Source organism: Populus alba, chromosome 1 (assembly GCF_005239225.2).
Source record: "Populus alba chromosome 1, ASM523922v2, whole genome shotgun sequence".
Taxonomy (NCBI): domain Eukaryota; kingdom Viridiplantae; phylum Streptophyta; class Magnoliopsida; order Malpighiales; family Salicaceae; genus Populus; species Populus alba.
In genome coordinates this window covers 4,482,083-4,507,517 of record NC_133284.1, presented here as the reverse complement: position 1 = coordinate 4,507,517, position 25,435 = coordinate 4,482,083, and the positions used below count along the sequence as shown (strand labels likewise).

General features: G+C 35.0%; 3 protein-coding genes across 3 annotated transcripts; all 3 read right to left on the bottom strand.

The window, feature by feature from the left end:
• Positions 1 to 20: 20 nt before the first annotated feature.
• Positions 21 to 6,554, bottom strand: LOC118034035 (plasma membrane ATPase). The gene is made up of 15 exons (XM_035039190.2): positions 6,326 to 6,554; positions 5,292 to 5,411; positions 5,096 to 5,194; positions 4,855 to 4,992; positions 4,417 to 4,731; positions 3,660 to 3,986; positions 3,357 to 3,476; positions 2,759 to 2,881; positions 2,564 to 2,668; positions 2,162 to 2,471; positions 1,308 to 1,822; positions 960 to 1,133; positions 684 to 866; positions 384 to 565; positions 21 to 289 (listed from the first exon to the last, which is right to left on the bottom strand). The coding sequence occupies exons 1-15, from the start codon at positions 6,434 to 6,436 to the stop codon at positions 193 to 195; spliced, it is 2,919 nt and encodes a 972-aa protein (XP_034895081.1). The 5' UTR covers positions 6,437 to 6,554; the 3' UTR covers positions 21 to 192.
• Positions 6,555 to 11,903: 5,349 nt separating this feature from the next.
• LOC118034040 (ethylene-responsive transcription factor ERF003) lies at positions 11,904 to 12,874 on the bottom strand. The gene is made up of 2 exons (XM_035039195.2): positions 12,681 to 12,874; positions 11,904 to 12,453 (listed from the first exon to the last, which is right to left on the bottom strand). Exons 1-2 carry the CDS (start codon positions 12,761 to 12,763, stop codon positions 11,988 to 11,990), a joined length of 549 nt encoding a protein of 182 aa, XP_034895086.1. The 5' UTR covers positions 12,764 to 12,874; the 3' UTR covers positions 11,904 to 11,987.
• A 4,700-nt stretch (positions 12,875 to 17,574) lies between these two features.
• On the bottom strand, positions 17,575 to 23,360 carry LOC118034037 (protein RAE1). Its single transcript, XM_035039192.2, has 12 exons — positions 23,195 to 23,360; positions 23,016 to 23,078; positions 22,595 to 22,681; positions 22,270 to 22,347; positions 21,972 to 22,165; positions 21,268 to 21,409; positions 20,088 to 20,168; positions 19,382 to 19,510; positions 18,536 to 18,613; positions 18,316 to 18,387; positions 18,069 to 18,149; positions 17,575 to 17,950 (listed from the first exon to the last, which is right to left on the bottom strand). Exons 2-12 carry the CDS (start codon positions 23,070 to 23,072, stop codon positions 17,900 to 17,902), a joined length of 1,050 nt encoding a protein of 349 aa, XP_034895083.1. The 5' UTR covers positions 23,073 to 23,078; positions 23,195 to 23,360; the 3' UTR covers positions 17,575 to 17,899.
• Positions 23,361 to 25,435: the final 2,075 nt, after the last annotated feature.

The window sequence follows — 25,435 nt, the reverse complement described above, 5'->3', positions numbered from 1 at the left end:
AATATTTTTCCGACATACAGACAAGAGGTGTAAAGGAGTAGCATGCAAACGTGATCGAAAATTTTCCTGTTGTTAGAATGGTAGGTTTCCTTATTAGGAAAGAGTTGAAGAAAAATTTAGAAGACAATCGGAGTGTCTTCCTGTGCTTTCTTTCAAACGCTTTTGCCCTACTAGAAGCTCACCTTTTCTAATTCAAACGCTGTATCGTTGTTGAACGGTTTCATTGTCAAGTCCCTTGAGTTTCACCAACAATTCCGCTTGACCCTCGAGTGTGTGAATCTCCCTCAGCCTAGAACACAAGAGATCACGAGTGGAATTAAGATATACAAATGTAGATAGGAAAGAAATTGTTGTTGGCGAACAGGAAAAGCTTTGTTGATTACCTGGCAGCTTCAGCACGCATCTTGGCCTGTTCAGCAATACTAGACGACTCCCTGTGGTTGCTCTTGTCACGGTAGAGTTCCGAGCCTTCAGGAGGATGCACTCCATCAATGGTACGTTGATCAGCAGACCATTTTGCCATCCTCTCTCCTTTTCCATAATCCTTCTTTGAGGTGAAAGCAGTCTGCATAATCAAGTATAACAAAGGTAAATATTTAACAGAGGGGAGAAGGTTTTGTAGATGAGACTTGACATCCTTGAACATAAAAAGATTTATAGAAAAAAGAGACGATTCCACCGACCTTATTTTGGAGGAGATTATCCCAGGCTCTGCCACTCAAAGCGTAGCGGATTATGAATTTGAGGAAATCAAGAGGGATGTAGAAGATAATGCTGTAAAGCCAGATAACAACTGCCCATCCCCATCCAATGCCATGGATTCTCGCAAATCCCCAGTTGCAATACACAGTGATGAGTGTTGCAATCTTAATGGCAAACCAGAAACGTACATCACTGGGTTGTTCTTTCACAGATATGCAAAGACAAAAACCCGGAATGAAAAGTTCTAAACAACTCACCAGTTGTGCTACAACAAAGGCACCCGCAAGGTAACCACCAGGGCATTCGACAAAAGACCAGCTTCGGGACCTAGTAACAAAAATGAGTGCCTGACTGACGATGCTCACTTGTAGGTATACAGCTGATGCCAGCTCATCACGGTTGTTCCTGATGGACCTAACACCAAATTTATCCTGCAAATATTGACAGCGTGCAATCAATATCAGTACTACAGACAACTGCACAGCAGTAACGAGCTGGCAGCAGGGGACAAGCGTTACAAGTTCTTGAAACCACATATGCTTTATAGAAATATAAACAGCATGATAAAATCATGTGCTAGTTGCAAGGTTCGTGGTATTTCTTACAGAAAAGAAGTCGGAACTGTGAGCAACCCAGAAGAATAAAACAGTCATTAGAGCTAAGTAGGTGCCTAGAATGACACCAGTAGCAAATATCTCCTTGAGTTTCCAGGAATCAGGGATTGGAGATGGTTTCACTCTGTCTTTGGAGATAGTCATGATTGTTCCATCGTTGAGTATCGCAATGATCAGAACCATGAACGGGGAAAAATCAAATTTCCAAATTAGAGCAAGGAGCAGAAAACCCAGCACAATACGGATGGTTATAGATACTGCATAGATGGTGTAGTTCTTCATTCTCTGGAAAATGGCTCTGCTTGTTAACACAGCACTCACAATCACACTCAATCCTGGCTCTGTCAGGACTATGTCAGAGGCACCGCGGGCTGCATCAGTAGCATCGGCCACTGCAATTCCGATGTCTGCTTTCTTCAATGCTGGCGCATCATTTACACCATCTCCAGTCATCCCGCAAATATGCTTCCTAGCTTGCAGCCTCCTTACAATCTCGAACTTGTGCTCTGAATGTTTGATCATTAATTAATTTCTTTGATATGTTGTTTATGCATGCAATGAAATAACTAGGAATATTTTTTTCCATGTCTCTTAATATATGCTGTTTATGCGTGCGAGATGAAAAAATCCCCACCTCTCTTAATATATTGTTTTATAAAATCATTCCATGTCTCACCAGCTAATTCCAAAATGCCGAATAGATCCTTGTAATGGATGCTCATAAAGGATTTAACTTGTAAGAGCTTGTATTTTTTGTTTATTATAAGAAAAAAACTTAGTGAAGCATCTAGATTGATGTAAACAACACAAGTCATGTTCAAAACTGTAGAATTTAGTCCAATTACCAGGGAAGACGCCAGCAAAGCCATCAGCCTTTTCGATAAGCTCATCAACAGGAAGGACTGCCGTTGATTCATCCCGGTGCAGCCCAAGGAGGGCAGAAGAGGGATACATGTTGGTTCCCATTCCAAGCCTCCGACCAGTCTCCTTACCAATCGCTAGCTGATCACCAGTGATCATCTTAACATTGACACCTAGATTGAGGGCACGAGTAATGGTCTCTGCACTGTCATGCCTTGGAGGATCAAAGAGAGGCAACAGGCCAACAAATTCCCATGGCCCTCCAGGGCTTTCCTTGGTTTTCTCCGGAACAATCTGCAAAGAAAAGACAGCAAAATCATATAGAGTTCCTTGTATCTGTAATTACTTCAAAACACAATTCAGAGGAAAAGAGAATATGAACTCACTTGTCTACAAACAGCTAGAGAGCGGAGGCCTCGTTCAGCAAACTTATCAATGATGGCATTAGCTTTTCTTTCTACATCTTCCCGGAGGTTGCACAATGCAATGATCTGTTAGGAGATTTTAAATGCCGTAAATGATATAGTGCAATGCAAGGGAGGGAAGAAAAAAGCAATACAAGGCAATAGTTGATCTATAACCTGCTCGGAGGCGCCCTTGCTAACTCGGTGCCAATTGCCATCCGAGTCGATATACGTTATAGCGGTACGCTTCTCCACTGGATTAAATGGCAAGAAATGCACCTCAGTGATGCTTTTTCTGGCCTGCAGAGTGAAATAAACTCACGGTGGTCATAATAACCTAACACTTGACATGGTGAATGAGGTAAACAATCAAGTGGAGAGTAATGGTTTCCTGACAAGTTGCACACAAGGGAAATCAAGCTTGATTGAAGTAAGATGAAAGTGCAGCAAAATTAGCTCCAGTTAAATAACAAATGCATATCAAGGATCAACATGTGATTTTAAGTCTGATTCCACTTCTTTCTTCTCTTGTGTGATGCTACTAGTCATCATCTCATCCATTTTCTCTATTCAGCGAGATTATTTAGAAGATTGTGTTGCTATAGCTGTGCTGCACCTTAATAAAATGTCCGCAAAGGTAATCCTTCTCTTTCTTATTAGCCAAGCTTGTTAACAAATTTAAAGTTAGGAAGCACAGCATGTTAGTGCCCTCATAATGCTTGTGCGAAACAGGCAAGAAATTTAAAGTGTTGACATATCTCAACTGTAACATTACCTCCTTGGGATCTGCCAACATCCCAACAATACATGAATCAATAGCATCCTGATTCTCAACCCTGGAGGCCCTAGCCCCTAGCAAAATTACCGTATCCTTGTCAACATCGTTAACAAATACCTGAAAATTAAACAAATGTATTAATAATCAGTGAACCAACAAGGAGCGAACAATTAGGAGGGATCACTCCCTAAAAAATAATCACACCACATAAATTTAATGACTGCCTTCCATCATAAAACTGAAAGATTCCACGTCAGTTCAATAGTGATGCTCTAGCTTATGATATATTCGTAAACTGACCTCAACCAAGCTCCTGTCTACTGTAAGTATGTTAAGAGTGAGGGTACCGGTCTTGTCACTGCATAATACATCCATTCCAGCCATTTCTTCGATAGCCGTCATCCGCTTAGTGATAGCTCCTTGCTGCGAAAGCCAGTGGGATCCAATTGCCATTGTCACTGACAACACGGTAGGCATGGCAATGGGGACCCCTCCAATGAGAAGCACCAAAATATTGTCAATACCATCCCGGTACTTGCGCCTCTGAATAGGCCACATTACAAGTGCCTCTATGATTATTCCCACTACAATGGAGATTATGCAAAAGTTTCCAATGGATATCAACACCTGATCAAACCATATCACCATCAAGAATCCATCACAAAAAAGAAGAAAGTCAGAAGATACTTAAAAGTTCACTAATGAAACTTTAGAACCTGCAATAGAGACGTCTGTGATTTGTTACTAAACATTCTTATAATTCAAGTTTCGTTCTTTCAAAAATTAAAACATCTGCTAAAAGTATGCTTTCATAATACATAAGCTGTAGTATTTAATATGTAACAATTTGTAGGATTGCTTGATAATTTCTTGAGCTGATTTCAAATTATGGAACAATTTTGGCAATATAATATCATAACTCAAAACGGGGTGGTGAGTTATTTGGACAATAAGTTTAATACCATATAAAAAACTAGTTCACCTTCAAAACTTAAATTGTTAGCCTCATCTCTAACAGTATTATATTTCTACAATTTTTCCCCAGTTAGCTCAGTACCTTTTGGAAATGCCCCACTTTATTAGTGCTATCTACGAGATGAGCAGCTTTACCAAAAAAGGAGTGCACCCCAGTGGCAATCACAACAGCTTCAATCTCACCATGCTTGCAGGTAGACCCAGAGAATACTTCATCGCCTGGCTTCTTTGTAACTGCCAAAGACTCACCAGTGAGAGCAGACTGATCAATCTTAAGCGGGTCACCCTCCAGTAGACGAGCATCTGCTGGTATAATGTCTCCCAGCTTGATACTTATCACATCTCCTGGGACCAAGACAGCAGCCTCTTGCTCAATCCACCTTCCATCTCTCAAAACCTGCAAACAGAATTATTAAGATTATCGAAAAATGGAAGTACTAGATCTTATTTTTTGTATCTAAGTAATTACAGACTTCCAAATTAATCGAGCGAGTGACATTCTGGTGTGGAAATACCATACCTTGGTCTTCAGGGCAAGACCTGCCATAAGAGCAGCCGCAGCATTGCCTGCGCTATTTTCTTCATAGAAACTTATAGTTGAGTTCATGAGAAGCAATACCACAATACCCAAAAAGTCTTGCCAGTCTGGTGGCTTGCCCTGCATTTATATTAATTCTCACAGATAATTTAACTATTTACGAACAACTACAACTGAGAAATCAGAGACACCGAAAGAGAGAAAGAAGTAGATGCTCACTAACCTCTCCGTTTGCCAAGACAATGGCCACGATAGCAGCACCCTCCATGACCCATGAGAGTGGGTTCCACATAAAACCCAAGAATTTCAAGAGCTTGCTCTCCTGTTTCAAACAATCCAGCTTATCAGTCATTCCATATCTTACAGCTTAAAAATTAACAACAAAGAAAAACAAAGAAATATTGGAGATTGTTTTTTGCCTTTTTCTCTTCTAGCTTGTTTGGACCGAAAATTTGAAGCCTCTTCTGGCCTTCCTCGGTAGACAGACCCTCTTTCGTGCATTGCAATTGTTGAAACACTTCCGAAACTGGAATACGGTCCTGTTATTAAATTGCAAAACCAATAAGTTCTAAATCTCTGATATTTTAATTAATTAATATACTCAACAATATCCAACCTCGCCAAATTATCATGTTATACTTCATGAATCATGACTAATTGAATCACAGAGAGAGTCTGCTGAAATAGAATATGTCCCCGCTATATTTCATGAATTATTTCAAGTATCACGATGCGAAATATTGAACATGTGATTAAACTAAGAATTAAAGAATATAGAAATCTGAACTTCGTACGTCAAAGGAAAATCAGATTATAAATTAAAGCACTATATGATCAATTACTTCCTCCACTAGCCACTGAGGCACACTCTTTCAAACGATACCAACATTCTATATATTCAATCATAAACTGCATATCATTAACATGCATGCTACGATATTTTTCGGATTTGTTGTTGATCATCTCATTTTTTAATAATGACAGCAGTTTACATGATGATGATGATCTTAAAATCTTGGAAACAAAAACACTAACGTAAAATACTTGAAACAGTTTCATAGTAAATTAACAAAAACCTGAACGTACAATAACATATAAAACAGGACTCTATATCTTAAAAACGAAGAGCAAAGCACTCCAAATCGTAGAGAAGAAAACAATTAAACGAAGATCAGTATATCGTAAACATTTTTTTGAGATCCGAGGCAGTAAGTTTACGTAACAAATAGCAGCAGCAGAGCTTATTAAAATGGATCAGTAGCCAAACACGACTTATATTACGAAAGCAGAGAGACGAAAACAGAGAGAGATCCGTAACCAAACAGGTTATCGTTACGATATACAAATAAGAACAATATATCATCGATAATTCGATATCACAGTACATGTATATAAAACAATGACTGCACAAAGGCTTAAAAAAAGATGTGAAAAAAGGGAGGAGTCGTCTCACAAGGTCGACGTTCTCGTTTTTTATTTCCTGCCAGCCAAGCACCATGCCGTTGGCGGTGGTGGCAGTAGCGATGTCGTCGTAGCCGTAGTCAGCCATTTCCTCGCAATCCATCAGCAAAACCTAGCTAGGTAGCTATTCGCATTTGACTGAAGCAAAGAAAAAGAGAAGGGAAAAAGGCCTTCACATACTTTGCAATTTATAAGCAAAGTTGTTCCGTGAAATTCAGTCTCCAGTTTTTGAGTAGTTTTTTTTGTTTTAAAAAATGAAATTACACTTCTCACCTCACCAGTTACTAGCTACTCTACTCTTTCAACTGTTTGAATCCATCCCAAGATTATTTTCCTACTCTATACTCACGGCCTCCTACTGGTTATTCCCATGACAGACCAGTAGTACGACTCTTGAAAGGTTTGTTGCTTTAGGGACACGTGGTGGGATTTCGTTTGATCCATGGTTTTCGGGCTTTGAAATTTAGCTGCCAGGTGAAGGTTTTATGGGAATAATCCCCAAACATACCGAAAACGTGTTCAAGCAACAACAAAATCAATGACACAGGAGGCCATCGTTTTGGTCTCATGACAGTTCAACAATGAAGCTCGTCGTCTTAGCTACGCGACGAACGTTTGTTGTTTTGGTTTCCTCCGTTTTTCAGTGGGCCTAGCTTGGAATTTCAACGCCAAACCATGCATGAGGCCCATCAAGGGGCACTGGCCCCATTCACTGATCACAGATATCAGATAAACTCTCTCTTTTTCTAAACAAGCCCAAGGGACGCACACGTTCAAATGAGCTTCGTCTAAAGGGGTTATATTGATTTCTCAAAATAAGATGCTGATGTAAATTACATGGGAGCAAAGGAAGCATTATGTGGTGGGATCAAAGTTTTATATGGTTCGTGTGTGTGATTATGTTATTACAAGTTTCCCATGAAACCATACGATTTTTTCTATCTTTAATTTCCATTTTGTCTCTTTTGGTTTGAGGTGGGAGATGAGAATTTGTGAAATATTTAGAGAATAATCACGAATTAGATAATGAATTAAGAATATCCTGCGAGGAAGAATCAGTCTTCCTATCTCTATTAACGATTCTATTTAACTTTAGACTTGCAATGATAAGGTACGATGATGTTATTAACGTTGTTCTGCAGATGGCCAATGGTGAAGTTCATGTTAGCAGCCCATTTTCAATACAAAAATATAATCTAAAAAGGTCACAGTAGCTATATATAATTACATTGTATATAGCCTGGAATGAGCAAAATCCTCTTAATTGGCAGCAAGGTAAGATCAGAACATAGATCAGATAATGATTAGTGTTCATAGCTAGGAAGATGCATGCATCCTAATTATGATCTTACATCCTGTCTTTTACAGTTAGGTGAGAAAGGGAGAGGAGCAGCAGTAGTGCCAAATTGCCGATCTATGTTGCTTGCTCGTGTCGCCAAAGGAAACAAAAAAGCAGTGTCCTTTTGCCTCTAATTAGCCATGGAATACGACGACGGGTAAGCTAAAAACAATGTGGCTGCTTGATGCGGCGAGACACATCATCGATATACACAACATGCCCATGTGAAGAATCGGAATAGGGATAAAAATATATAATATAAATCAATGGAAGTGCCTGCAAATGATCGACCGATATTCCCGATCATAAGGGTGTGCTCGAAAAGGTTATAAAAAGGGAGAAATATAAAAGGAACAAGGAAAGGGGAGACACTTTAACACAAAATGTAGTCGATCCTAATGAATATTTGCGATCTAACTAAATAAAGAGAAAGAAACTAGACCTTGTAATGGCCATATGTGGAGAGAGAGATGGTGCACGCACATCTCTCTGTCCCCTTAGCCCCTAAAACCATGTGCAACGCCAACATGCACATGCACATGCAACTATTTGGATAACATGGTTTTGCATGTGAAGGAAATATATATGGGGGTGGAATAAAGGGACAAATTAACAATTAGGGTTATGTTTTGTCGAGGAACTCTATCGTGTTCGTTTCATTCTAGTGCCATTGATTGCTTTTCGATTCATCGAGGAAAGCTTTTGAAAGAAAAGATGGGGGACAGGAGGGTGCCATGGCTTTTCCAGGAGTACTTCACCACCAACCTTAAAGAAAAAAATAGTTGGCGGATCTTTGTATTGCGCGCTCACTCAATTCCAAGTATCTAAATCCAATGATAAAACAGATCCAAAGTTCAACATGGGATTGAAGTGGTCATGATTAGGTTTTTCACCGGGATAAATCCCACATGATTGTCTCCCCCATGATTTGGACACCAGATTCCATGCACTATAGCGTTATTCTTGACTGCTTTTTTTGCAATCTTAAGGTGAAAAAATCACCTTCTAATTGTATTATTGTGTGTAATACTTAATTAATTTCGGCCTTTATACAGGTATAATAGTCTTTTCCAAATAATTCAAAAGACATTTACGAATTGGAGATGGGCAATAAGGTTTTTACACATTTATTCAACACAGTAAAATTTACTTAATAGTTTTTAAGAGCAAAATTTTCTAAACCTTGATAGAGGGTTTTATCGTTTTTATTTTTAATAGTTAAATGACACTTTTATCTTTAGACCGTGTTCCATTAAAATTTATTTATTTATTATTAAAAATTATATTTTTTATGTTTTTAAATTGTTTTGACATGCTGAACTAAAAAAATAATTTTTTAAAAATAAAAAAAAATTATTTTAATAAATTTTTAAATAAAAAATAATTTTAAACCGCAATCACTGCTACAATTCCAAACAGAATATCCCTGTAGCCTCTGGGAGGTACATGGAATGTCGTGTGGTCTTATAATGGCTTCTAGTACGATATTACATTCATCTCAGGTCTCCCTCTATCTAGGTTTGGTTCATGTTTCAAGCGGACATCCAATTTAGCACCTACAACCTTTTTTTTTCTTCTTTCACTCTAATCCTTCTCGATTTCCATGCTAACCTTGCAGAAAATAAAAAACAGCCCCTCACTTTCTTATTTCGTTACATTAATTTAGTTTATTTTTTATTATTATTTATTTTATTTAAAATAATTTATAAAATTAAATTTTTTTAAATTTCAACACGCTCTTTAATTTTTATTTTATTTTTTAGATTTCATCTTCATTTTTTAATTAAAATTAATTTTGTAATAATATTGGAAACCGTCTCGATAAGTTAAGTTATTTCTGGTGGTTGAGCAATATGTCATAGCAAAGCAACGGTAAGTCTCAAATGGGTTTTATATATTAATTATTATTTTTTTTTGTGTTATTTACAATATTTTTTTAAAATTATATTATTAAATTAAACAAGTTAAGTCTCATATTTGTTTTTTCTTTAAGAACATTAACACTGACATCAACTTAACATTTTTTTAATGCTAGAAAAATTTCACCCAGCTCGCGTCATAGTGCTAGCCTAGATCGAGCCCTATCCTAATATGTACTATACATCCACCATCACAAATTAAGATTTCCACTATACAAACCGATCGATACGAGAGAGAGAGAGAGAGAGAGAGAGAGAGAGAGAGAGTGTCATGATGAGATCTTCAGCAGGATAAAATTGAATCAAACGAAGATTGGAAAGGAAAAACTGTCATTAAACAAATTTGGACGAATTAAGAGCGCCATGATAATGCTATTGTGGGGGACAAATCAATTCCCTAGTAGATGATGATTAATGATTAAGCATGAGGTTACATTATACGAATGGATCCCACCATTATTTCGAGATTTAATTTACAAAATAAAACTCCAAGTGAATGAAACAAGAAGGCAGAAAACTATAGTATTTTAACATGCCATGCACAAGTATTAATTTAAAAATAATACCTTCACACGGAAGTCTTGTATTATGTATGTGAAAGTTATTCAACTCGTTACCATTAAATGTATTAATTTAAATTGATTAAAATAATAATTTTTTTAATTTTTTTTTAAAATTAAACTATATTTTAATTAGATAATAAATTAATCTATCAAATCATCTGAGTTTATGCCGATCATCAACTCCCACCTAATTTTTTTAAACTTGACATGAACTAGGTTCTATATTGATACACTAAATTAACCGGGCATTTTTAATAATAATAATATTCTAGGTATGGACTAAGATTGAATATATGTATCTTTATCATAAAAGTTATTGCTTGAAAGCAATCAAATTACTCTAATGGCTCAGTGAAGTGACATGTAGGTCCATAGAATTGAAAACCGCGACCCCTTGTCTAAAAGCATGGATTGATATATTCCCATTGCAGGGGTATTAAAGTTTAGCAACTCCAAGATCAGCCGTCAAAAGTTACAGACAAAGTGTATTTCCCTGACGTGGATTGTATATAATCAGCCTTTATCAAATTAATATTCATAAAGAAAAGGAAGAGCTTAATTTATACGGAGAAAAACTATAATATATATATATATATATATATTGTTAATTTATATCATAAGTCAGAGCCATTGGATATATATGGGATTGATCCTACTGTGCAGAGCCTCCTATATATTAATTAATTAAATGAAGAAGTGTCAAAGGATATATCTCTAATTAATTACAAGGAGTAAATTAAACAACATGTTGATCAGTTAACACAAGCATGTTTTTCTTTTTTTTCTTTCTTTTTCATCACTTTAGCAAGTGAGGATGCTTGTATTGGTCAAAAGGTGATGCTTTTGAAGAAATCAAGGGATCTAAGCTGGAAGGATAGCGAAGCTGTCAAATCTCTTATCACCTTGCAAAAAAGAAAGTAGGCAAAGACGAAGAGAATGTTTATTGAGGAACACGATGCACTTGTATGACTGGGCTCCAGTTTTTGTAGAACTTGTCCTTTCCCAGCACATGTTCACACATATATTCCTTGGACACACAATTAAATGTTTCAAAAGGGACAAGAAAACAGCATCTGGAAGGATATTTTCTAATCGTTAATATATAGGGCCTTAATTTGAGATTTAATTAGAAATGTGGCATTGGAACTTGAATCAATTAGCTAGTAGCTAGCATCATGGATTTAATGTTTTAATCATCCTAGATGTTAGATGCTATAAGAACTCGAATCCCTTTAGTTTGGGGGCAATCCATCTTTTTCTATATATGTAGTCTTTTTTTTATTATTATTACAAGGAATAAATAGTCTCGGGCACGAAACATCCTGCTAAGAGAGAAACCCTACTGCATTTCTCAGATCCCAAAGTTTCAAAAAACCATGATGGTGGAGATTAGAGTGATAATGGAGTGAAAGTGTTATGATCTCTCATGACTTTTGGAACCCTTGGGATTTGGATTCTTTACCCGATCAGAGAAGCTCAAAAAAGGGAAAGAAAGAAGGGATCAATATCTTTCATATGATGCCAGATTATGTCATCGATCGATCTTGCATCTTCCTTTTCTTTCTTCTTCTGTTTGTGTGCACATATGACATTAGCATATGCCTTGGATCATCAGACAATTGGTGAATTGACATCAGATTATTGCAACCTTTATTTACATACATCCACGCTACTTTATCTGTCTTTAAATCTTCAAGTGCTGAGCTTTACATTTAACATATAGTTTTTTATGATGAGAGACTCTGAAAATTAATAATTAAGAGGGTACTGATTAAGTTTCATTAGCAAATAGAAAACTGCTGCTACATATCTTATTTCTTATGACAACAACTCTCATGTTGAACCTACAGAACAGAACTCCATGGACCCACAATCTAGCAGCTCCTCTATCATTTGCTCTATATGATGAGCTTCTAGTGACTTATAATGCTGCTGGTGATGATCATCACTCCCTAATTGACTATCCTCACCAGCCCAGTTACCCTCCTGCCATTTTGAGCCGGTTTCGACAGTTTCTCCGGCAATGCCATGGCTAGTGTCAAATGTCTTCTTGCATTGTGCTTCATATGACTGTTTTGTTACATTTTTCTTGGTTGCTTGTAGAGATGCCATGTGACATTTATGTAGCTTGGCTGCCAAGGTAGCTGAGAGAAGCTTCGATGAAGATGATTGTGGCTCATTGGGATTGTAAGGGAAATTTGTACGTGATTTTGGCCCACACATTAGCCTTGCTGCCTCATCGTATGCTCTCGCTGCGTCCTCCGCCGTTTCGAATGTGCCCAGCCATATTCTAGTCTTCCTGCAGTCCAGAAGATACACGAAACGTTTCATTTTAGTACCAGAATTTAAAACAGCCGGAAGCTCACTTAAAACTTTCGTTAGTGCAGAAAAACAACATAAAAAATGGGATTTGTGTGTGTGTTCCAGGGGGGAAAAACGTTTCTTTAAATTTTCTTTGGACATATAAAGAAACCTCTCTTGATAGTTAAAGAATGAGTACGAAAAGTTTCAAGAAAGCGGAATTACAGGAGAGGATGGCGAATTTCGGATACCCAAGAGCCCCAATGCCTTTGACGGACGCCACGGTATCGCTGTTGTGGTCTTGTCATGGTGATCGAGGAAAGAAACGTTTCAAATGATCTAGAAGTCTGATATGTGTTTGTGAAATGTTCTGAGAGAGAAGATTGTAAGAGCTTGAGGAGAGGGATCGGGAGAGGGGGAGTCACGGAGGTTTATATAAGGGCCCTTGCGGCCTTGTGGTTCTCAATTGAGCTAGTGGGCCCATAGCCCTTTTGTTTTTTTCCTCCTCTCTTCTCTTTTGATTTAAAAATCATCTTCACAGGGATAAAATGTGTTTTTGCGAACCCTTCCGTGGCAGCTTTTACCCTCGCAAAAATAAATCGTTGTCATCGTGTGAGTTTTGCTTATTTACAATTTGCAACGTGTTAGAAGGGAAACTTGCAGTTAATTTAAGAATTAAGCCACACCATATAGCAAACTAAAACCCAAGTAAATTCAAAAGAATGTTAAATATCATGGCGAATATTTATAACACAGTTATTAAACTTGATTTGGAAAGCTGATTTGGAATTCAATTGATTGTATTTTAAAAAAATAAAAAACTAGAGTTGAGATATTTGACATGAAAAACCTAACAGGTTAATACACGACTCAATCGATTTAATCAAAATTGATTTGATTATTTTAAAAAATTTAAAAATATATTATTTTAAATTAATTTAGTGATTAATTTATCTAATTTATAACTCAAATTTTACATCAAATCATAAATAGGCACAATTTAATAACTGTAAAAATATTATGTACCTTCAATACTGATTAATAATGTGGCCACGAACCTTCACATTGAACAATAATAATGTAGCCAATGTTTTTGAATCATCAAACCAGTCACATCCAAATAAATGGTTGCACCATATTTTTAAAAAATTAAATTTTTTTTTTTTAAATTTTTTATATGTTTTAAATCATTTTTATACGATAATTTAAAAAAAAATTAAAAAATTATTTTAATTCATTTTAATATTAAAAAAACTTTAAAAAACAATCATCGTATTTTTAAATTATCCGGCTTTGCCTAACGCAACAAAAGAATGCTCCGGTCAAATATAGCAGCTACTAGCCTACAAACCCAAGAGAGGGAGGGAGAAAAGGAAAGGGCATGGGCCTGAAAATTGCATGAAACATGGTTTGTCTCCACCTTCCAATACGGCAGATGGATCATATTCATGGATGGGAAATATGCTTAGCTACTGTGATGTGAGCCACGTACCGCTGTCTTTCTAACTGCCACATTAAATTAATGTCTGTTTTTACTGTTTAATCATGCTCTTTAATTAATTGTTTTTGATAATGTGGTATTGTTTTATTGTGATGGTGTTAAAAATAAAAATATATTATTTTAATGTATTTCTAAATAAAAAAATATTTTAAAAAATAATTAGTTTGGTAATACTAAATTCTACCTAGTAAAATATAATAATTGTAAATAAACTTGGGTATAAAGAAAGGTATAGTCTAGCTTCAATTTTGTAGCTGGGGAGGCTACAAGTATCAAAAGAGAAGGGAGGAGGAAAAAGATTGATGGTGACATCAATTGTCTGCCCATGCTTTGCTTCCGATCTGTTGTTAGGTCACATCCCTACATGCAGCAGATGCTGCTTCCACTTTAAATTGCCAGAGCAAAAGGAGCTTCTTCCTACTTCTGCCTTGCTTGGAGACCAAATGCATGTTGAATGAATCTGAAGCTGAGATGATACCTTTCGTCATGTTTCTTGGGAATTCTCTCATGATGATGGACGATTTTGCTTAGATTCTGGATAAATTGATTTTTACTTAATTTATTCATATGTATATTGAATCCAAGTGTGGATTCTGTATGGCATTTAATCATGATGATGGACGATTTTGTTTAGATTCTGGATAAAATGATTTTTACTTATTTATTCATATGTATATTGAATCCAAGTGTGGATTCTGTATGGCATTTAATTAAGTTACACTTAATATCTTACCTCTACCATCCATGTTTTTACTCCTATTCAATCTCTAAACCCTAACTACTCTCTTCCTTATTAAAATAAAAATTAAAAAAAAAACAAAAACAATCCTGAGTTTTTTTTTTTTAATCTCCACAAGGATATTGATGATTAGTCAAAGGCTATTGTTATCGGGTTATTGGATCAATTTAGAAATAATTTGATTTTTATAATTTTAAAAAAATAAAAAGAAATAATCAATTTCATCTTGACAAGGGTATTTATGACTAGACGAAGGCTTAAACTATTGGGTTGTTAGGTCAATCTATAAATAATTAGATCTTTATAGTTTTAGAAAATGCAATTGAATCCTTGATATTTTGGATTAAAGATAAAGATAATCCATCTCTCTAATCCCAATAACATTTTTTTATTAAAGACAAAATTCTGACCTTAAGAACACTTTTGTTTGGTTGAGGAGTTTGACCACTGACCTTATCTTCCACTAGAAATTGGCAACGATAGTAGACATAGGGATTAGACTTTTTCACAATTCCGAAATATTATTAAAACCCTATATGCATGGATTTGCTGATTAATTGTAGTAATTAAGATCACGGCTGCCATTAAACGCATTATTGTAGGAGTTAATTGCTGGAATTAAGTTTGGATCCTTGACTAGAAGTCATGAATCATGAAGAGCTAGCTAGCAAGGCGTGATGATGGTCAAATAACCTATAAAAATCATCGTGATAGCTATATACATAGACCTCTTGTAAAAAGCATCTCAACTAAAAATCGCATGGCTTCATCAAGATTTGATTTTTATTTTTTCCAAGAGAAAAATCTTTTTTGCCCCATTTTATATCCATCCTTGTCGCAGAACTCTTATGTTGATATGAAGACTTTGTTCCAAATGAAATGTTAAACGTGTAGCTTCCACACTTTGTTCCTTTGGTGGTTAAAATATATTTGTTATTAGAGATTATTATTTTTTGTTTGGTTTGGTTTTTATTAAAAAAATAATATTAAAAAAAAACTGAAATTGATTCAAACCAGCTGGTTTCGATTTAGTTATTTTGAAACAAAACTGGTTCAAACTGGTTTGGCTTGATTTTTTTTTATTTGACTTGTGTTTTTCTAGTTTGATTCTGTTTTTTTCAGTTTGAGTTCGGTTCGGTTTTTTTCAGTTTCAGACTTATAAAACCAAACCGATTAGGTTTTTTAAAATTCTAATCGGTTTAATCGGGTTTTTTTCACGATTCGGTTTTTTTTTTTTTTTTTTTTTTTAATTTTCTTGGTTTAATCAGTTTTTTAATTAGTTTCTTTACTTATCCTTATTTATTATCAATATAAATTGTTATTTTTTCGTTAGTCGTGATGCTGGCCGGGCCTCCTAGCCTCCATGATCTTCGGACAAACACACAGAAAAACGAAGAAATGTTGCTCTTGGCAAGTAGAAAAATCAACAAACAATGACAAAACCCCATGAAGAAAGTTGTTTCCAACCACTCTGGGGAGGACCCGTGCTCAGTCCACAAATACACAGTGTGATCAGCGTGATCTCCTTTTGTTGCAAGCTTTTGGAACAGAAACGAAACATTCCAGCATGCAAATCTGCAAAAGAAGGAAATTTAACAAATTTGATTAAAATATCAACATCCATTACAGAACATTTCCACCTAAAGACTAGGAATTTTACAAGGCAACAAGCTTGGAAAGGTATTTAGTTCGTGACTTGGAGAAAAAGGAAAGATAACGCGTGCTGGGATAATCATACATAAGTCCAAAAAAAACAAACAAAAAGGTATTATTTTCTACGCAGGGAGTCATTTTTTCTTCTCTCTTGTAATCCTGCAGGCAATTACGAACCTTAATAAAAAAGCTGAATGGGTGATCAGTCCACCCATCCTTATCTCCACTCACTGGATTACACTAAATCCTTGAGCTTATTTTGCCCATTAACATTATTTGCGCTGTTATATTCCCTCTTTGTAATGATAACTACAAGTAATATATAAATCATTTGATTTACAAAAGTAGTTAAGCCTCTCAGCTTTTTAAAAATTTATTCCACAGCTCGGATGCCAAGAGTTTCCTTGAGCATCGGTGTCTGCCTAGTATAAAAAAAAAAAGGAACAAGCAAATATTTAAAGGTAAGTAATTGGAGTTAACAGAGTCGAGATTTCAAATCTTATTCTACATAATATTTCACTTTCATGTTGCAGACCGCTCCTGACTGGATGTTGGCTGAGTTTATTTTGCTTTTGTTGTTGGGGTTGCGTGATTCTTCTATGTTTCAGCTGTAAATTATAACAATTGTTGATTTTATTTTTTTTGTAAAATTCTTTTTGGTTGGTTATGTTTGACACCTGCTAGATCTTGAGTTTCTTAGCTAACCGATGTAATACTTTTGGTTCTCTCTCTAAATTGTTATCTTCCTGTATTTTTTATGAATAAAACATGTTCCCTTTTACTTCTGATTTTATATGTGTATATATAACTTGCCAGCTTCCTAACCTGTTTCATTTTAATATATATATATATATATATATATATATATATATATATATATATTATTATTATATATATATATATATATTATTCCATAGTTTCAAAGTTTTACAAATTGATTAATAAGAGTATTTGAAAATATAAACATAATTATTTTTTAAAATATTTTTTACTTAAAAATATATTAAAATAATATTTTTTTTATTTTAAAAAAATTATTTTTTATATCAATACATCAAAACGATTCAAAAACATAAAACAAATAATTTAAAATAAAAACAAATATTCAAATTTTAACCAACTCTATACCTAACCCCATATTTGGAATACAATACCAAACACCAGTCATTTATATTTTTGTTTACTGTTTAGAAAACAAATTGTAGACTCAAGGTAGCATATTGATATTGATCGCAAAACAAGAAATAATTTGCTGTTGATATTCTCCACCGGAGGAAATGCGGTAAGAATTTTGTCAAATAAAAAGGATATATCGAACCTTTGTTGCAACACCAAGATCCTACACGCAAAAACAGTCACCAAACATGGCATGCACTACACGTACTTCTATATAACAGCATCGCTGAATCAATGGAGGCCTTAAACGATGGTGGAAAACCATTGATCTACATGAACTCTTATCGCTAACCCAAACTTTCTCTATTGACAGCACCTGTCGACTAAGAAAAAACAAAAAAGAACTGCCAGCCAATTTTCTCTATTGACAACACTTCACCTTCTAGTAGTTCCTCCAACCCTTGGCTTTCCTTTCACCTCGGTTTCCTGCAGTGAAAAAGAACACCATTGCATTGCATGATCAAATCCTTGCTCATTTTACTAGGGGAGGATTCAAGTTGAGCTTATACACGATGCAAATTCAAAGAAATTCACTTGAATGGACCTGAGGTAGATGCAGATAAATATAGGTCTTCGCTGTTGCTGGGTTGTGATTTTCAGCACCCTTGCCCCAATCATAGCACACCTAAAGAAAATGGAAAGAAGAATGTCAGTGCCATTAGGCATAATGCTTGGGACATCTTTATCGTTGCAGTTAATAAGACTTCTAGAAATTGTCTCTCTTCATGGAGATAATGATCATTGAAAGGAATATAATCGCAGGTTATAGAAAATGGAAAAGCGGTGCATACCGCATACGCAAAAATCGAGCCATCATTATTGAATGCACTGCAGGGTATTGGTAGAGGGCACCGCGACATGGCCTGGAAATCAGATAAAGATGTATTATATAACTGCTTGCTTTAGCATGGAAAGATAAACATGAAAGCCAATGTTACAACAAAATAATATACAACTAATTTATCAAAAATAAACTAGAAAAATAGTTGGAATAAAAGTTATGAAGACAACCTTGAGTCTCTGTTTGCTATCCTTGTCCCAAAAATTAAAAGCACCATCAGATCCAGCAGTTGCAAACGTGTGATGCACCTGAAGAAACAAGATGGATACATGTTAAGATGTAGGGTATAGGCATGAAATAAAAAGCTTATATTTTAAGTGCCACACGGCGGGTAAAGAGTAATAGGCATGCAAGAAATAGATGACATGTTAAAAAGTACTATATGCACTGATCATAGAAATCTCCTAACAAAGGCCATCTACACCAGTTCTCTTACCTACTAATACAAGTGACCAAGGAAACCAGTTATTTCTAAAAACATTTCTACAATACACTCAAAAAGAATGTAGAAAGCAGGAGCAATTATATACCACCATACATGATAGTGTAAGGTAGAAAACGAGGCCTGTAATAATAAACCGTCGCTACAGAGTTATCAATACAGCTCAAGTCAAACTATGGTAGCTATGCTGACACCTATAGAATAACTCAATCCTCCAGAATAGATATGCATGTGTACATAGCAAAGTGAAGTGCATGAGATTTGGAATCCGAACATAACAAGTATAGTTTATCTACATATGGTTTCTGTACATCTCCAACTAGTTTGGGATTGAGGCTTGGTAGTCCTTGTTGTATTGTTTTCACATATGCCATAACAAGTTCCATATTCCAACCAATCAGATGAGTATAGCTTTAGTTCACCAGATCACTCCTGGTTCTTTTTTTTAATAAAGAATTACAGCTCTATAAAACTAAAGCTGCTGATATCAAGGTTTTTTCTATGACAACACCATCCTACCAAACATATTTATTGACAGTAAAGTAATATCAAGAATGGAAATGAAAAAACTTACTGGATGGAAGTTCAAGGAGTTGACTGAGTAAATCTCATTGTTATCTCTGTGGCATTTGAAGGTGAAGTTTTTACTTTGTTGAGCTTCATCCAGATGATGTACACCAACCCTTCCCTCTATTGAACCGACCTATACAGAAACACAGCACACAATCCAGACAATTAACCACTACGATCAAAGAAATAGTCTTTGCAATATGAAACAAAAAACAAACCCAGTTTCCATCAAAAAGTATTTAGAGCCAGTAGATGACTAAGAATTGCTAAACAAGATAACATATTTGAAAAGGAAATTGAGATGAAAAAAATAATACTAATTCACCCCCACATAACAATATCATGGAATACCAATGAAAATGTTCATGAAAAATACCACAAGCACGACAGAAAACCAAATGTCAAACTATAAATTGAACTTGGTAACAGGAGAACCATATGCACAAAAACCAGGAGAAAACACCAAGAATTTTTAGTCTCAAGTAGCTCCATTTAACAGATCACAAAACAAATGCAATGTCAATCCTTGCTGCTATAAATCATGTGATGAATGGCAAAAGTTGGGACTCAAACAACTAAAGAACACCCATACTGATTGAGGAATTATGTTTCTGCACATATGGATGTGCACTCTTGTGTCTATAACGCACAAACATTAATTACAGTCACCTCAAGAAATAAAGATAAAAAGGTCAATAGCGAGCACATACCAAGAAGCCTTGTTGATCAGGAAAGGCAGCTATACATCTTGTCTGATACTTCAAGGGTGAAGGGATTTTCTTAAATTCAGTCTGGCGGCATTTAAAAAAAAAATGATCAGAATAGAATGTTCTCAAATATAGATAGATTACTATATAACAATAATAAGCAGAGGGTTGGAACCAAAACCAGTAGTTCATAAAACTAAATGTTCTTCCTTGTAATGATTTTCTACTATTTTTTTCTGGATAGGATATATGATAATATATAAACATCATCTCATCCTTAATGGGTGGAGGACCCAAACACCCTTGAACTTTTAAATCCCAAAAAAAAAATCTAATTTCTGTTGTGCAGTAAAATGTAAGAGCAGAAGTTATGGATAAGAAAAATCAAGCATTGATATGACAGGAACTTGTAACAAAAAAACCCAAATCCCAGTCTAAGAATGGCAGACATAATTTATCAATTTTTTCTGCATGTTTTCAATAGAAAGGGAAACGACAAGTAAAAAGATACTTTGAAATACAATTAGAGAAACAAGACACATCCACTCGTTAAAGAATGATACTCATGGAAACAAGCAGTTTACTTGGTAAAATAATAGTAATGAAAAAAATGAAAAATGGCAACAAAAAAATGGTTCTGGTAAGAGAGAGGGAACTCAGAATATTGATCAATGATGTTCTTGTGTAGAGTTAAATTGGCAGGCACTGCCACATTTAATGTTCTGATTTCATAGAAAAACTTCTCATTTATAATCCTATTTTTCATCAAAAAAATAGGGTAATGCATCTCAAAACCACCACAGAATTCGATACCAATGCCTATGTGGTGATATATTCGCCTCCACTTTATGCACTGTCATGTAAAACCAAGACTTTTTACTCGGGTATTTACTGCTCTGGAGCTATTCTAAAGCAGTACCAACTTAGAGAACTGAGGCATTTTGAGAAAGAACAAGAAAATGCCTTGACAACCACCTGATAGGTTCAAGCTCGCATGTTAAATCATGTCATTTGTAAGCTTGTAACTTAGACTACTGCTATCATAATCACTAATCTAAAATGCTAAGCCCCCACATGATGAAAATTTTTGTTTTGGCAGAAAATTAAAAGCTAAAATTGTGGGGCTGAGAAACAGCATTTCAGTAAAACAATTTAGAAATTCAGGACCATCCGAAATCATTACCTGAGGATTTTGCAGGTTATAGACTACCATGTTTCTGTCTGCAGTGCCAACGACCATCAAAGGATACCGCACTGTCATTGCATAACAGCGCTCACCAAGTTGCTGAGTGTGTACTGGAGTTGACTGCCTTAAATCCCAGTACCTAAACACAGCCAACAAAAAACATAAAAAAGTAGCCAGTGTAATTTTGTTATAAGGGTGCATGTCAAAGATGAAGAGCACAGACTGAACTGCATATATCAGTACAAGTATCACAAGAAGATCCAAAATGTTGGATCATCTCCTAAACCAGTTCTCAAACCCTACGACCACTAATGATTACACGTGCAATTTGGTACACCTTCAAACCAAGCAAAAAAATAATGTTGTCCCATTGAGAGAAGAAAAGATCAGCAAATATTGCATGCTTCTTTTTGCCTTTGTTATGAAGCCACATAACTAAAAAAATTACTTGAACGCATAATAATGAATTTCTAAAAATGCAAACTTGTTAAGTACTACAACAGTATAACCAAAATGCTAAATTTGAATTCTGCTCATCTAAAGGCAAAAGAAAAAAAAAGAATGACACAAATGATCGCTTAGAGAACAACATTCACAATTTACAACTAGTCAGAACACCTAATGAGGTATTTAGCCATCATGCGGAAAAACTGATGAATCAAATTAGCAGTAACATTAAGGAAGGAAAAAAAGAATCTTACTTCAAGGTTTTGTCGAAACTTGCTGAGGCTAAGCAGTTCATCTCGGGAATCCATGTAATCTCTTTGATAGGGGCATCATGCATTGCAATAGTTACTGGTTGACCACCAGAGAGCAAAGGCCACATCTTAACCTGTTTGTCGCACCCTCCGGAAAATACAGTTGTTCCATCATCCTTCCAACTTGAGCACAACACCTTCAATATCAATATAAAAAAGTAAACAGAGAGTTGGAATTATAAGGATTTAAGAATATCAGTATCAATAAATGGGCTTGTAAATAAAAGGAGTTGATGATTACCGGTTGCTCATGTGATATTGAAGCCTTGGGAACACTGCCTACAGTGGTCCCATTCCTTGTAATTTCCCAGCATCGTACCTATAAAAAATTTCAAACAGCACGTGCATGAATTCTAAATTTAAACAAACAATGGAAGCAAGTAGCATGCAAATAAGAAGGAAATTAATGACCCAAAACTAAAACGAGCATCTAACATTAAAATAATGGAATACTTTTGTTAAACAAATTGCTTGCTTCTAACAAAAATCAATTCGTCAATCAACTCTCTTAGCAAATTTTAAGAAGCATAAAATCGAGATAGCGAAACCTAACACATTAAACAAACCTGATTGTCCCAAGAAGTTGCGACTAAGAAGTTGGCTTTCGGACTGAAAGAGAGACTCGAAATCGAGTCGCTAGGAGGCTGTAACACCTGTAATCAATGATTTCAGGTCATCAAACTAAAATTAGACAAGAAATAAGTGCTTAGACTTGATTGTTAAATGAGTCTGAATAATAACAATTTCAAATGTTCAAACAGGTAAATTACGCTTGAAATCCATTTTTTTTCTACTATATTTACATTACTGAAAACAATCATGAAATAATAACTAAATCCACAATCAACCTCAAAAATCAAAGAAACACACTTAAAAAATGCGGTTATCATCCTAAAAAATAAAGATAATCAGTCGGAAAAGGCAGATTAGAAAGTGAATTAAGCACTAAAAACAATAACAGATAAATAGTCAGTCAAAAGAAATTACCTCAATGGATTTATTAGGGTTCGTATTAGCCGTACCGGCAGCGCCAAAAGCAGACATTGCTTTCTGCAAATAAACAAAGAGTTAATCAGAAGCTAAACAAAAAGAAGAAGTGCAAAGTAAAGATTCAACGAATCTGTAATGAACAGAAGAGAAGCAAGGAAAAATAAAATATAGAGTACCAGCGAGACAGGGAGCGAGGGAGGGAGGGAGGGAGGGAGAGTAGGACGAGGAGAGGGAGATGCAGGCAGCAGGGGGTTTAAAAGTAGAGAGGGAAATAAAGGTAATATAAATGCGGAGTGACTTCGCTCTCGGTGACTGTTTATAGTATATCTGAGCGTGAAATGGAGAGGGACGAGATGCGCTGTAGGGAGTATAGTTACCAGACCTGCCTGGGTAGTTGACCCGGTAAAATAAGTGGGTCACGGGTCTTGTGAGTTGACTCGGGTTGACCCGGGTCAAGAAAAAACACACATATTAATATGATTTTTTGATATAAAATATCACATTAATATATATGCTAGCATAATTAACAAGAAAATATCACATTAACATATGTACTAGTATAATTAATTAGCATCAATAGATTAGAAAGTGCATTTATTTTCAAATAAACAAACATTTAACATAATTTAAAGATAAGGATAATAAAATAACAAGTTGTTCTAAAGATATATAATTCAACATAATAGATATAAGGTGACAACATTTAAATTCTAGTTTGTATTAGAATCCATAAATCAACATTTTAACTCCATTTTACATTAGAATCCATAAATCAACATCTTCAACTATATAAAGAAAACAAAAGATTTTAAAATATGTTGAACACTTAACACTAATATAATTTTAAAAAAAAAAAAGAATGGTAAAGTACAAGACCTCATTGAAATAACCATATTTTTTCTACACAACATCTTTACTTTGGTTGAATATACGCATTGACTTCTTCAGTGTTCATAGGAGCAAAATTTGAATTAAATACCAATGGAATTGAGCCAAACTCATTAATGCCTATTGAAACATCATCATGCTCTTATGTATTTTCATCATCACAGTCATCTTCAATCTCATTTATATTTATCAAATCTACAATTGAAACATACTTAATCAATAAACATTAGAATCATGACACAAAGTGAAAGATCAAATCTTCCATTACCTTCATTTAAAGTATCTTGAATGGTCATGGTTGATAAATCACGACGAAAGATCTCTACTTCTTCAGTTGTTAAAGATGGTGGATCATCTTCTACTATCTAATTTTCAATGTCAGAAAATACCTCAAAATTAATTGGATCATAATTTCATCATTTCCAATAATTTCTACAAAATCAAAGTTAAGGTACACAATATAAGTATCAATGATGCTATGTAATAATATAAATAACTTTTAAAAATTAGAGAAAAGAAAATACTTTTGTTTTAATCTCAGATTATAGTGGACATAAACTAGGTCATTAAGTTTGTGATGCTCCAATCGATTTCTCTTCTTAGAGTGGATGTGCTAAAAAATACTCCAATTCCTCTCGCATCCTGAAGAACTACAAGTTTGACTTAAAACTCGTATAGCTAGCTTTTGAAGATTTGGAGCACAAGTTCCATACAGCACCACCATTCATCTATATACAAAATTAATAAGTTAGATTATATCAATATAATATTTTTAAATTACTTAGAATATGAAAAATAATAATATACCTGGAGGTAAAAGGGTGCAATCATTTTTCGCAGACATTCTACCAAAGTCATATTCTGCATTTCTAAACAACTTCATTTCACTTGTAAGCTTGCTTAGCAGAATTGCATTTCCATTTGCATATTTCTCAACAACATCTAGAAGTCCGAAAATGGTGTTTATATATCTATCCATTAAATTGGCATCATACTGAAATCGAGGATTCAACCAAAATCTCGTTGCATAAAGCTTCCTATACAATTGTCCATCCCATATATTGTTAATGATGTCCATGAAAGGTTGCACCTTAGTTCTTTTTTTTTGAAATCTCCTCAACATTTCTTCCTTTACAGAATGGATAGCCTCATATAAATATCTCATATCAGGTCTATCATCATTATCAACAATTCGTAGAACTCGAACAAATGGTTCGGTCATTCGTACAATTGATGCACATTCTTCCCAAAACATAGAGTTCAATACATTATCAACAAACCTTTTTTCTTTGCTATCTTTAACATAAGCAGAGGAGACCTATTCTCTAGATGTCACTATAGCTCTCAAATTATCTTTGTGTACTAAAATGCTTTGCAAAGTTATGAAATTAGTAGCAAAGCGAGTAGGAGCAGGTCGAAGTATTTCTTTCCCTCCAGTGAACTTCCTCATCAAATATAATGGATAACAATGATTATAAATATACTTTGTAATACTAAAAGCATGATCAATAACAGAACAAACTGATTGT

Excerpts from the sequence above, each read along its gene's own strand:
- LOC118034035 (XM_035039190.2), bottom strand. The coding sequence starts at position 6,436 with ATGGATTGCGAGGAAATGGCTGACTACGGCTACGACGACATCGCTACT. Across the intron at positions 5,195-5,291 it reads ACAAGCTAGAAGAGAAAAAG|GAGAGCAAGCTCTTGAAATT; the intron begins GCAAAAAACAAT and ends TGTTTGAAACAG. Across the intron at positions 2,882-3,356 it reads TGTTGGCAGATCCCAAGGAG|GCCAGAAAAAGCATCACTGA; the intron begins GTAATGTTACAG and ends TTCACTCTGCAG.
- LOC118034040 (XM_035039195.2), bottom strand. The coding sequence starts at position 12,763 with ATGACAAGACCACAACAGCGATACCGTGGCGTCCGTCAAAGGCATTGG. Across the intron at positions 12,454-12,680 it reads GAAATTCGCCATCCTCTCCT|GAAGACTAGAATATGGCTGG; the intron begins GTAATTCCGCTT and ends TCTGGACTGCAG.
- LOC118034037 (XM_035039192.2), bottom strand. The coding sequence starts at position 23,072 with ATGTCTGCTTTTGGCGCTGCCGGTACGGCTAATACGAACCCTAATAAA. Across the intron at positions 19,511-20,087 it reads CTGATCAACAAGGCTTCTTG|GTCGGTTCAATAGAGGGAAG; the intron begins GTATGTGCTCGC and ends GTTTCTGTATAG. Across the intron at positions 18,614-19,381 it reads ACTCCTTGAACTTCCATCCA|GTGCATCACACGTTTGCAAC; the intron begins GTAAGTTTTTTC and ends TTGTTTCTTCAG.